General features: G+C 29.6%; 4 protein-coding genes across 6 annotated transcripts; 2 read left to right on the top strand and 2 right to left on the bottom strand.

Annotated features, from left to right (window-relative positions):
- Window positions 1–478: 478 nt before the first annotated feature.
- Window positions 479–10,687, bottom strand: LOC123274303 (zinc finger CCCH domain-containing protein 10-like). The gene is made up of 3 exons (XM_044741885.1): window positions 10,554–10,687; window positions 1,576–2,137; window positions 479–1,301 (listed from the first exon to the last, which is right to left on the bottom strand). The coding sequence occupies exons 2-3, from the start codon at window positions 2,115–2,117 to the stop codon at window positions 521–523; spliced, it is 1,323 nt and encodes a 440-aa protein (XP_044597820.1). The 5' UTR covers window positions 2,118–2,137; window positions 10,554–10,687; the 3' UTR covers window positions 479–520.
- LOC123274301 (sarcolemmal membrane-associated protein) lies at window positions 3,560–6,357 on the bottom strand. Its single transcript, XM_044741883.1, has one exon. It carries the CDS (start codon window positions 6,349–6,351, stop codon window positions 3,970–3,972), a length of 2,382 nt encoding a protein of 793 aa, XP_044597818.1. The 5' UTR covers window positions 6,352–6,357; the 3' UTR covers window positions 3,560–3,969.
- Window positions 7,359–9,138, top strand: LOC123274304 (G patch domain-containing protein 11). 3 transcript variants are annotated; one of them, XM_044741886.1, is made up of 4 exons: window positions 7,359–7,399; window positions 7,536–7,748; window positions 7,845–8,082; window positions 8,335–9,138. In XM_044741886.1, exons 1-4 carry the CDS (start codon window positions 7,397–7,399, stop codon window positions 8,895–8,897), a joined length of 1,017 nt encoding a protein of 338 aa, XP_044597821.1. In that variant the 5' UTR covers window positions 7,359–7,396; the 3' UTR covers window positions 8,898–9,138. The 3 variants fall into 3 exon arrangements, with proteins under 3 accessions (XP_044597821.1, XP_044597822.1, XP_044597823.1); XM_044741887.1 differs by lacking the exon at window positions 7,359–7,399 and having other exon boundaries at window positions 7,652–7,743; XM_044741888.1 differs by lacking the exon at window positions 7,359–7,399 and having other exon boundaries at window positions 7,680–7,742; window positions 7,825–8,082.
- LOC123274308 (otogelin-like protein) lies at window positions 9,137–12,636 on the top strand (the record flags this gene model as incomplete). The annotated part of the gene is made up of 6 exons (XM_044741891.1): window positions 9,137–9,245; window positions 9,313–9,437; window positions 9,535–9,700; window positions 10,609–10,730; window positions 11,034–11,159; window positions 11,862–12,636. Coding segments are annotated over 6 exons (798 nt in total), but the record flags the coding sequence as incomplete, so codon positions are not given.
- Window positions 12,637–12,961: the final 325 nt, after the last annotated feature.

Below are 12,961 nucleotides of genomic sequence, written 5' to 3'. Positions count from 1 at the left end.
TCATTTTAATTAAATATTAACATTTTTAAACCCCGAAATATTTTTGCCACCTGAGAATTATAATTTATAAACAACAATTATGTTATCTAATTAATAATTTAATTTGATTACATTATTTTTAATTTTTAATGAATTGACATCTAAATTAGCTATAAAATAAAGTATTTTAATTTTATAATTTACAAATAATAACAATCCAAATTTAAAAATAATTCAAATGGCATTTGTAATTAAATAATTGTTATTATAAAATAACATTAAAAGCTTCTTATATTATTACTGTTATATTAAATATTAACAATAAATTTATATAAATAATTATTTTTTCAAATAACCAATGGCAGCTTGAAGAAAAAAAATTTCTTCAAATTTATAAAAAGAAAAAAAATAATTATTTTTTTAAATAACCAATATCAGCTTGAAGAAAAAAAATGACTTCAAATTTATAAAAAGAAAAAAAAAATATTAAAAATATTTATATAAATATAAATAAGGCAAGTTAATAGACTAAGAGATAGATTTATTGGAGCACAGGTCGAAGCTCTTGAGTCATAATCGGATAGGACACCATCGGAGCAGTAGCTCCAGAAATAGAAAGCGGCAAGCTAGCAGATTGTTGAGGATTTTGGGCCTGCTGGTTCGCGGACTGAGGTCCAGAGCCACTCATGGTGATAGTTTGCTGAGCCATCGTTACAATTGGCGGAGGAATTGACACCGGAGCCATAGACACAGCAGCAATTGACACGGGAGTAACTGTAGCAATGCTAACTGGAACAGTTGCTACGCTAGCTGTAACAGTCCTCAAAGTCCCGGCAGCTACAGCTGCGTTGACCATTTGCTGGGGTGTTGGAGCCTGCGAAGGTGGGACAGTGTTAGTGATCGTCACTGCGGGAACAGTCACTGACGTAACATTCGCCGTTCGTTTGCCAGACATTCTCAGCTGGGCATTCTGGTCAAGAAGAAATTCGTTTGTTGCCGTTAAATCACTGACTTGCTTCTTTAATTCGTCTATTTTTTTTCTCAGAAGTGAATTTTCGTCTTCGAGGACTATTGCCCGGGCCTCGTTCCTCGCGATCACTGGATAATAATACCCAGGAGTCACTGCTGAATGAGCAGTTGTGTGTTGACCTACAATTGGAGAAGTTTCAAAGTGCAAGATAGCTTCACCACCTGATATTATTCTTCTTTTAGGCTCCGGAGGTCCACCGATAAATTCGCTTGATTGTGGAGAAGCTGAGTAGCCTCCATGGCCATTATTATTTGTTAGGACATGTTGATGATCTTCAAACTGCCAGTGTACGCTAAAAAGAAAAATAAATAAATAAATTATGGAAATTAATTTAGCAGATATTTAAGAATTTTTTTAACCAATAAATTATAGCAAAAAAAAATTAGAATAAAAAATTTACATCTAGAAATTTTAAAAAAATTAAAAAGAATTTTTTGGAACAAATTTGTTTGTTAAAAAAAATTAAAAAATTAAACAGGTGACTGCTAACTTTAATGTCATAAATAAAATTAAATATTAAATATAAATTAAAAGAAGAAAAGTGTCTTTGAATTATTAGTACTTACTTTCTGTCTAATTCTTCAAAGCCATTGCGGATTCGATTGTCATTGTGGTTAGTCCCGTTGAAACAATGTTGCGAGCGCACTGGCTGATTAATCATCGGTGAAGCTACGTTAGTATGCTGCGGTTCTTCTTTTTTATAATGTCTGAATTTACAATTCACCCGCTGACAATTACCCTTCATGAAATCTTTGCACAATGGGAATTCCGTTTTCTCACTATTGTTTTTTAACCGCGCAATTATGTGCGCCGGCAGCTCACTGGTAGCACGAAAGTGCTTTTCTTCGCTCTCCGTACAGTGAAGAAATTTACAGCCAGGCCAGTTACACATGCCGTTTTGAAAATCATGACAAAATGTGTACTCTTCTACTGGAGAATCACCAGATCGCTCGTGGAGGTATTTGCATCTTTTACCGCGGTGACAAACATTACGCAAAAAGTCTCGGCATACTCGACTATTAGGTGGCGATTCGCTGCCACCTGTTGTTACTGATGTACCACCTGCCATTTTATTTTCACTTGGTGTATTTTTTATTTTTCGCTTCATTTGTACTCCATCGCTTTATCCTGAAAAATTATTTTTCTTAAAAAATTGTTTTTTAAATTATCTATATTATTAAGAGAATAAGCAAAATTTGAATCTAAATACATATTAAGAAATGACCTTGTATCTTGTGAACTATTGACATTTTTAAATATATAAGCTCACCCCGACATTACACTCATCAAGACCTTTCATTTAAGTACCCACATCAATTTTTCATATATTTCATATATTTATATATATATGAAAAATATATCAAACATGCATGTGGGTACTCAAATGAAAGCTCTTGATGAATGTAACGTCAGGATGAGCTTATATCTTTAAAAATGCCAATAATTAAAAAAGTACAGTGCAACTTAACAAAAGTCATTATTTAATAAAGCAAAATTTTATTTATTTATAGTTCACAAGTCACGGCAGTCACATAGTGACGGCAAGGTTGCTAGTAATTAATTAAATAAAAAATTCTAATTATAAATTAGTACCGACATATTATACTCCAAATTATTTCTACCATTAATCACTGATTTAATTAAAACTGGTGTGTCAAGAATATAATGTCTGATGAATTTTAATGAAATTTATTTTATTCAACTTTTTTATGTTCATAGTAATTGTTACATAGTAGCAAGATTGATAGTATAACAATATTTATATACAATATGAATTCTTATTGTGTAATTTTATGTGAAATAATTTTTTTAAAGAAAATTATAATAATTAAAGTAATATATGTAATTTATAAATGAAATAAAAACAATAAAAATATTTGTGTTATGATTTTTGTTGTATTTATTGATTGACTTTATCACTAATATTATTTTTAATAGTATAAATTATTTAAGCGAACATAAAAAATAACACATGGCACTCTACTTTCTACATTTACGATAGAGAATAACAAAAAATGTATAGAAAAATTTAATTACATAGTTTTTAAATTAAGGCCAGTGAAGCATCAAAAGACATGCTCATAGGCTTTTGTTTGTTTTAACATTTTTATTTTATAGCTTATTATTTTTCCATTAATTAGTATCAATCATCTCTTCACTAACTCTACAATACAATGTTAAATATAAAATTTTTATAAAAAAAAATAATACTAAATACAAAAAATTGTATTGTTTTTTTTTTTTTTTTAATTATTTTTAAAGTCATTTATTAAATGATCCACTATTAACTTATATATACTTATACTAGTAAACAAATTATGTCTTGTAATGAAAATTTAAAAAATAAGATAACATAAAATTTTTTAAATGTTTACAAAAATTGAAACTATTAATTAATATATTAATAAAAAATAAATTATAACACAAGAAAAATTTAAACTAAACTTAAACATTAGACGATATATATATATATATATATATTTACATTTAATAATAAATTTAAAGACGCAAAAAAACAATCTAAAAATAATCAATGACAAATAATAATAATAAAGGAACATATTGTTTTTATTTTTCGTTTAATATAAGAAAATTTTTAATTGATATTAAAATTGGCAGCTTATTACACATACAAGTATTGTCCTGTGATTAATATCTAATCTAATTACATTTTTAATTAAACACAAACTTAAATTTTACAATACGTGGTTTTATTGTTTTTATTGACTACAATGAGTCATTGCGTATTAATTATTCACTCATAAAAAATTTAATTCTTAGATTAATTAAATATTATTTTGAAATATTCGCAGTGTTAGATTAATTAAAATACAATGAATATTATTTAATACGAGTATTTACAACAATCGATGAAAGAATATGATAAATATAATTATTCAATCTCGTGATTAATTAACTATGTATATATTTTAATTTAATATCAATTAATAGTGAGTAAATTAGAACATTTTTTCCATGAGTAGCCACAAAAAGGCAATTAATATTGGTGCAATATACTGGATAGGAACACTGTAACTGGTGTTGATAAAATCACCACACTCGGACTTCAAAGTAGCATACTGCTTAGCCAGATCATTTTTATCTTCATTACACGTATTAAATTTCTCTTTAAGAATAACCAATTGTTCATTTATCTCTTGCATACGCGACTTTTCATTTTTAGCCTTGTAATATAACTCCTTAAGTTTATCAACAAGCAAATCGCTGGATTCATTGACGAACCAACTGCGCACTTGCTCTAGCTCTTTTTTAACAGCTAGCTGAGCTTCTGCGTCATCATCATTATCCAGAGAGTCAAGCGAAGACATGAACAAATCAAGAATGTACTCCCGAGTGTGCAAAGACTGAGATGAGCAGTCACAAGTTGTCTTTCCAACGGGCTTCAGTGTCTTGATGTAATCTCCATCCGTTTCTTCCTTTTCCTTTTCTTCAACGACCTCCTCCTTAACGTCATTCATTATCATCGTTAAATTTTCATTATCAGCAATAAATTGATCCTTGTCTGGCTTAATTAACGTGGACGGTAATGATGACAAGGCAGAAATAGTATCCGTAGATTCATCCGATTCATCCTCAATATTATTATCATTTGAATGATGATGATAATGATGATGATGATAGCTCTCAATGAGTTCTCTGCCGTTGTCATCTGCAAATGTAACTTCTAATTTATTAGTCACTTCCGATTGCTCCTCATCCAGACTAGCATTATTCACCAGTTTCATTTCAACGACTGACTTTTCTTCATTGGACCCTTCGCTACCTACCAAACTGTGCGTGTCTTCGCTAGTTGTACTAGAGCTATCATAATTAACTTCAGAACCAGCGTCGTCATCCTGCTCGGACTTTTCCGTGTGATTTTCATCATTTTTACCGTTAATAGTAGTCCGCGATGACGGCGGTACAATGTACTTCGCAAAATCATCCTCAGCGTTCTTCAACAACCCAAACTCAAGGTCGTTGAAGCTCTTCAATTTGTCCGGCGAGATGTCAATGGTCTCAGTCTCGGCTATCATGCCATTAAGTGTCTCAAGAATGGCATTTATTATTTCAATTGGATTGACACCGTCTTTAGACTCTTCAGACATCAATTTAGCGTTAATATCTTTGAGCGTTTGCATGTAATTTTTAAGGCCAGTTATTTTTTTATGAATTTTCATAGAATCAAGACGATTCATATCAAGCTTATGATGAAGCACTTGACCAATTTCCGAATGATGATTTACTTTTCGGGTCAAGTATTCTTTCTGCTGCAAAGCACGCTCAACCATCTCCCTGGAAGCTTGCTCTTTATCCGCAAGTGTAGCTTCTACCTGGGCTAAATTTTTCTGCGCGTTCGAGTACTTGGCAGCAAGCTCCTGCAACTCTATCTGAGCGTGCTTAGCAATCTCATGTAAACTCTGGCATTCTTCTTCAGTTTCATTCAACCGACTCTCAAGATTTATCAATTTTTCCGTAACTTGGAGTTTTTCTTGATGAACTTTCTCCAAGGCTTCTTTCGCAGCAATCTGGTACTGGGATTTTTCCTCCTCCAGCTTCAATATCTCATTCCTGACTTTGTCCTCGCTGTAATTTTTCGTATAAACAATAAGCTGACTCTCGACAGTTTTTATCCTTGACAAGAGACGGTCCTCATCAATCAAGGCCTTCCAAGACTGGCTGGCGGCTTTCTTGGTATTGTCAACAAGCTTCTCCAAATAAGCCAACTTTGACTGAAGAACTTTCTCACGTCTGCTGGCCTCTTGGAGATATTGATTAAGCTTGTAAAGATCCTCAAGCGTAACATCTCCAGCGGCGCTGGTCATGTACATGCTCCTGCTTGCTTTGGCCTCCTTACCGTCCGGTAAATACAGCTTCAAAGTGGCGATAATGCAACCGTGGGTCACTTTTTTGGTACTTTCCACCACGTCAACGCCAAATTGCACAATATCGCCCGAGCAAACTTCTTTAGCAGCTGACTCGGAGCCCGTGGCGCTGAGCCGTTGATTATTGACAAACGTGCCGTTGCTGCTTCTGGTATCTTGGAGGAAAAACTTACCGGCGTTGTACCACAGCAATGCATGGTTCCGTGACAATACCTTGCAGTCGAATATTGCATTATCATTAGCTGCACGCGTTCGAGCAACAGACCTACCTATCTTAACAGGTTGATCCAAATTAAGTGTCCTGTCTTGGAACGCGTGGGAATTATCCCGACACATAAGTATACCTTTGGCAGTCATTTTATTGTTATCCACCACAGAACCAGAGTTTAAGTTACTGTCATTTTGATTTGAGGGAAAATTGACATTTTGTATCCACCCACTGCTTGCCACAACCATAGCCACACTTGATCGGCTTTAATTATTATTTTTAAAGCTTTAAACAATCCACTAGATTATTTAGTTTTATTTTTTACAAGTGAGGATAATTACCGAGTCCTTTGGATAAACAAATTGAGGTTAACAATCATTTGTCTATTCTATTAGATCAATTGAAAGATTTTCAAAGAAATCTAATAGGGCGTAGGCCTCAAGTCTCCGCATGATATTATTCAAATCGTAGAATAACGCCATCCACTCGGCTGCCTAGAAAATAATAACCAAGTTCACTTGTTATAGTCTTACTCGATAAATTTTATATTTTTAAAAATACTATCCTGTATGGATTACTTTCAATGTTATTATTAACCTTTATTTTTATAATTATTATTATTACTATTTTTTTATCACACCAACGTTGCTTTCCACGAGTGTACTATTTTTAGCTTGTCCATTTAATCATTTTGATTGAGGTGTTAGTATTTGCATTTGCGTTGTATTACATTGCAAATTTCAAACACTAAAAATCACTTATTCAAACTAATAAATAAATAAATCACAATAATTATTATATGAGTCTATTTGACATGAATTATTAATTAATACTGCATCAAAGACTTTAAATCCAATCAACCTCTTTTTTCACTTCCTCTTCCTAGTAGTTTCTTTTTTTTTTTTTTCTCTTTTGCCAGAATATTATTTTTTTTTTTCTTCTCTCAGCTCGTGACCTTTTAGACACGAGTTAATTATCAAGATGACTTGATACTTGGACGATAATGATAATGATGGTAGTCAGGTAAACTGGCACACGAAGACGTCAATAATGAATTTATTTATAAGAAAAAAAAAAAATATATTTTTTCTTCTTTAACAAGAGACACACGATTGGTATAAGTAAGGTACTTGGAGATATTGCTACACATTTCCAACCATATTCCACACACGTTAAAAATAACACTTGGTATGTTCACAAATAAATTAATTATTGATAATTATATTCAATAACGAAACTGACGCCCGTGAAACAATATTTAATAATTGTCAATAGCGATAAATATGTATTAAAATGGTAAGTATGAAGCGTAATTGCTCTGACTAAACGACCAACGACAAAATACTTGTTTTGCGTTTCATCGTTCCCTTTTATTTTTTCTTTTTCTTATGTATGTATTTTTTTTTAACTTTTTTTTTATCATTAAATCCAGTGTTTCTTGTTCATTGCTGCTGGTTTACGGCTAGTTTCTATTTCACCATGTTCCTCCTGTCTAAAAATCAACCTGCCGAGTGGCTACGAAGCGAGCCGAAGATTTATGTTCAAGCGCAACTTTTCTGCGCATGTCATTCTAATTTTTGGATCAATGTTTTTTAAAATGGTCGTAACGTATTTTATGTCAGCAATTTGTAACACTGCAAGTGAGGTTATATTTTTTTATTTGATTATTATTAATTATTATTGTCATTATTGCTTTTTTATTTATTTTTAATTTAATAAATATTTTTATTCAATTTTTTAGATCATGTCCGACGAAGATGATTATATGTCAGATAAATTTCTTGAGAGTCTTCAACAAAATGCCAACAAAAGCTCTTCTAGTTTAATTTATAAACAATCTGAGAAAAGACGGCTTGAAGTAGCTAAACGAAAAGCTGAACACGATGCCAGGGTTAGAGAAAAAAATAAATCTTCACGGGTTATGGAGAAAGAATTGAGAGACAAACAAATGTCTGAAGAATTAACATCTGATAATAAGGGTAATTTTTTTTTTTTTATATTATAATAAATAACACTGAAGTTTACAGACATTAGAAATTTTTTTTAGAATTCTGTAACAATAAAATCATTGTAAAAAAAAATTTAATTAAAAAATTACACATGTAGAAGTTAGAAGAAATTTTTAGAATTTTTTTTTTATAAAAATTAACAAAATTGACAGCTAACTTCAGTATCATTATAATGGATATGAATTTACTATAAACAATAATGATGTTAAAAAATAATTTTAGGTTTTGAAATGTTAATGAAGATGGGCTACAAACCGGGTCAAGGTATTGGAAAAAATCTCCACGGTTCTTCGGAACCGATACCCATAAATATAAAATCTGATAGATCAGGCTTGGGTAAAAGTAACAACTCTAGTTCGATTAATAAAAAAAAAATAAATCCGACCGCTAAGCTGGAGAGCATGAAAACGGAGGACTTTCGCGATAGAATAGCGATGAAAAAATTACAACAGTTGCTGGAGATCGATTTATTTAAAAGCCAAAAAGTGTGTGAACAGTTGGATACCAAAAGTGGTATCAACGAACCCGTTGAGTTATGGTACTGGCCTAAAGTGGAGAAAGAGAAGAAATCTGATGAAGAAAATGAAGATGGAGATGAAAATAAAGATGATGAAGATGATAATGAAGATGATGATACTAATGAAATTCCTGCTGCGGAGAAATTACAAATTATAAATAAATATTTGAGGGATAAATATTTTTACTGCATCTGGTGTGGTACAGATTTTAATGATGGCGATGATTTAGCTGATAATTGTCCTGGAGATACGCGCAGTGATCATTAATTATTTTATTTATTAAATTTATATATAAGTTTTTTTAATTTAAATAATAGATAATAAAAATATTGTCATCAGCTGATTCAGAAAATTATTGTTTGATACTATTAACACCTAGCGGGAGTTAAATCATCGCAATGGGTGGGCAAAAAATTTCTTATAAAACCTGAACGTTGATCCAGAATTCTCTCAATTCATGTGTAATTCTTGAAGGTCGCTGATTGAAATAGAGTTTTTGATACTTAAACATGCTGATATATTTATTACTTTTGTTATCAATATTTAAAATTGAAGCGCTCCTCCAAAATGAAGAGGACTGTGAAACTCTTTTTTCAGAAGTTCATTTAACCAAAGGTAAAGTTTTTTTTTTCTAATTAATAATACTAAAAAAAATAATTAATTAAATTTTTTATGATTGCAGATGAGTACGACAATGACGGAGGACTTATTAGAACCTGCAGTGATGACGTATCTGTTACTAAATGCGAAGGATATTGCAATTCACAAGTCCAACCGAGTGTCATTTCATCAACGGGCTTCTCCAAGGTAACTATTGTTGTTAAGTATTTAGTAATTGATGAAATACTAGATTGATGGTTGGTTCTATTTATTCTATTTATTCTATTTATTCTATTTATTCTAGGAGTGCTACTGCTGTCGTGAGAGCTACCTCAAAGAAAAAGTCGTCAAGCTCAACCATTGTTACAACCCAGACGGTGAAAAACTAGAAACTGATAAACTCGCGAGTATGGAAATAAAACTCCGGGAGCCAGCTGATTGCAAATGTTACAAATGTACCGATTTTTTGCGTTAAAATTATTTATATGGAAATTATTAATGTAACATGATAATGATGATGAATAAAATTTAATCTATTGCAAAGATAAATTTTGTTTTTAAATTATTCAAAAATTGAAAAGTTTTATAATTAATTTAAAAATATTTTAATTATTTAAAAAGTCTAGTTTTAAAAATTGATTTAGAAATAATTTACTTTTTTATTAAAATTTATAAATTGAATAAATAAAAATATTTAATTTAAAAATTATCAAAACCAGTTATGAAAATAAATAAATAATAAAATAAGAATTTATTAAATACTTGACAACTGATAAGCAGAAAAAAAAATATAAGGAAGAATATTTTTAGCAATCAAATAATTTTTTTATGATAAATTCTATTTAAAAAATTCAGTATTGAATTAAATTCTATCAAATAATTATTTAGAAAAGGAAATTAATTGTTTTTTCTTCTAAATAACCGCAAACAGAGGTCAGTAATTTATGGCGGTGTAATAAAGCATTATTAACGTGGAATAAAAAAGAAAAAAAAATGTTAACAAGCTTCAGAGATTTAAGCTAGGGACCATTACAAGAACTGTTACTTAAATTCATCCCCTCTTTGAGTAAAGTGGCTAATGTGTTGGTCTAATGGGGCTAACTTAAGGGATATAAGAGTTTGTGATAGATTTTATAAATGCAGTGTTGTTATTTTTCTGCTACAATGTATCAGTTGATCATAGTAGCTTTCATGATTCAATACTTCGTATAAATAAAAAAATTCTATAAAAGTTTCTACGTGACAATTGAAGTTGTATTAATTATAATTATAAATAAAAAAATTAACAATAACAAATATAAGTAGCAAAAAATGTTTACTTACACAGCAAGAAAATTCGGTCTGCTGCTACTTGTAATTTCACAGTCAACTGTTGAAGCACTTGTAGGTGTTGATGAATGTCAGGTAACACCAGTTATTCATTTACTCCGATATCCAGGATGTTTGCCGAAACCCATACCAAGTTTCGCTTGCACTGGACGATGTAGCAGCTATTTGCAAGTAAATAATAATAATGTATTTAATTATAAAATACTTCAGCACTATTTTTAACGAGAAGGTGAAATAAAAATTTTGGCACTAAAAATTATACACTGAATGACTTGAATAACAAAGACAGAAAACCTAAAAAAAAAATACGATTGCAATTACAATATTCAAATGATATGTTGACAATGTGCGTGCTCGAGTTGTTGTTTAAATTTTTGACAGATTTATTTAGTTATTATTTTTTTAAAGGGCTGTGATATTTGTGTGTGTTATCATTTTTAAAAACAATTTATTATTTACCTGTATTTTTATTAGGTTTCAGGCTCAAAAATTTGGCAAATGGAACGAAGCTGTATGTGTTGTCAAGAAAGTGGCGAGCGTGAAGCTACGGTAGCCCTCTATTGTCCGGAAGCTAAACCCGGAGAGCGAACATTCAGAAAGGTTGTGATTATTATTACTATTATTTGTTTTTTTTTTTTATTTTTTGTTGTAAGTACTCTCACGTGACATAATTTAGAGTATCACGTGATTATTACTCTGAATTTATATAAATTATTTATTCTAGAAATATTAATTAATTTTTTTAAATAATTCTTATAGTTTTTTTTACTTTAAAAATTTAAATGTAGAAGTGGCTTGAAGTTAGATGAGAAAAAATGACGTTCTGAAGTTAGCTAACAATTTTTTTATCTTCATACGTCATAACAAATTAATTTTAATAAAAAAAAAAGTGCTTTAAAAAATTTTTAATAATAATTTTTTTTTTAATTTTCACACGTGGAATTCTTTAATTAAATTTTCTTCATAGTAATTTAATTGTTAAAAAATTTCTAATGTCTGTTAACTTCATTGTCATAAAAAAAAAATGACAGATCAAGCATGCGGCCATTAAATGAAAATTAATTTAGCATATATTTAATAATTTTAAGAATATTAAACCAAAAATTGACATGTAGAAATTTAAAAAAATAAAAAAATGCAATTTTTTAAAAATAATTTTTTGGAAAGAATTTTTTGTTAAATAAAATTAAAAAATTGTCAAGTGACTGCTAATTTTAATATCATAATCATTATAATTAAAAAAAAAAAAATAAAAAAATTAATTAATTGTAAATAATTATTTATTGTATGTTTTTATTTAAGATAACGACAAAAGCACCACTAGAATGTATGTGTCGTCCATGTACAGGCGTAGAAGAACATTCAATAATACCACAAGAAATAGCAGGATTCGATGAAGATAACATATTGACTTCTTCAGCCCACTTTTTACGATCATCAGATATTGATTAATAATCGTCTACATAATATTGATAACAATTAAAATAACAAAAACACAATAAAGGTTCCAAATAAAAACTATAAAGTGGGTAATAAAATAAAAGTAAATAATAAAATAAAATTGTCAGTCTGACATTAAATTTTTTATTTATCATTATTTTTCCTGTTGTCATAGAATTAATAACTCAATCATAATATACTTATGATTATGACTTATGATGATGGTAATTAATAATGGTGTTGTTAATGTTTATTATTGTATTTGTTCGGTGATATATGTATGTAATTATGCTCATATACATATACACATAGAGCGAGCGTTACGCGACATGTAATAATAGTAGGTATTATTTATTATTGTATGCTCGTTATATTTATTACATTCACACGCATCACAACTCTTTTTTATAGAATTGGCGCAATACAACGCGACACCGCATAGCTGCTTATTTTTTCATTTTCATTTTATTTTTTCGTTTATTTAAACGATTTTCATTCTTATTATGTACCCTTCACACTGTTTCCACCTGGCTTGCTCAGTATACTCATTTGCGTAATTTATATGCAGTACACTTTATTAATCTTCATTTTTCATTTAATTTCTTCAAGTGTCATTTAAAAAACACTGAGATTTTTTCAAATAAAATTCTTAATTTAATATTATTATTATTATAATAGTAATTACCGATGTATTCTACATTTTTCTAATTAATAACTAATATTTACAAGAAGTAATAAATTCATTTCATTTTCAAAGTTCAATTCACTTTTCTATTTTTTTTTTTTTTTTTTTTAATATTATACTTATTTTATTCATACGCTTAATTTCAATTTTTATTTTAACCCTCGCACATTCTATTTTATTTATACGCATCTCTCTTTCATGCACAATCTGTCTTGCCTATTTATTTTATATTAATTAATTATTTATCCAGTTAACAACTTCTGTATTTCATGTACAA

Source organism: Cotesia glomerata, unplaced genomic scaffold (genome assembly GCF_020080835.1).
Source record: "Cotesia glomerata isolate CgM1 unplaced genomic scaffold, MPM_Cglom_v2.3 scaffold_29, whole genome shotgun sequence".
In the NCBI taxonomy this organism is placed as follows: domain Eukaryota; kingdom Metazoa; phylum Arthropoda; class Insecta; order Hymenoptera; family Braconidae; genus Cotesia; species Cotesia glomerata.
The sequence above is the reverse complement of the archived record's forward strand: the minus strand, read 5'-3'. Positions and strand labels throughout refer to the sequence as shown.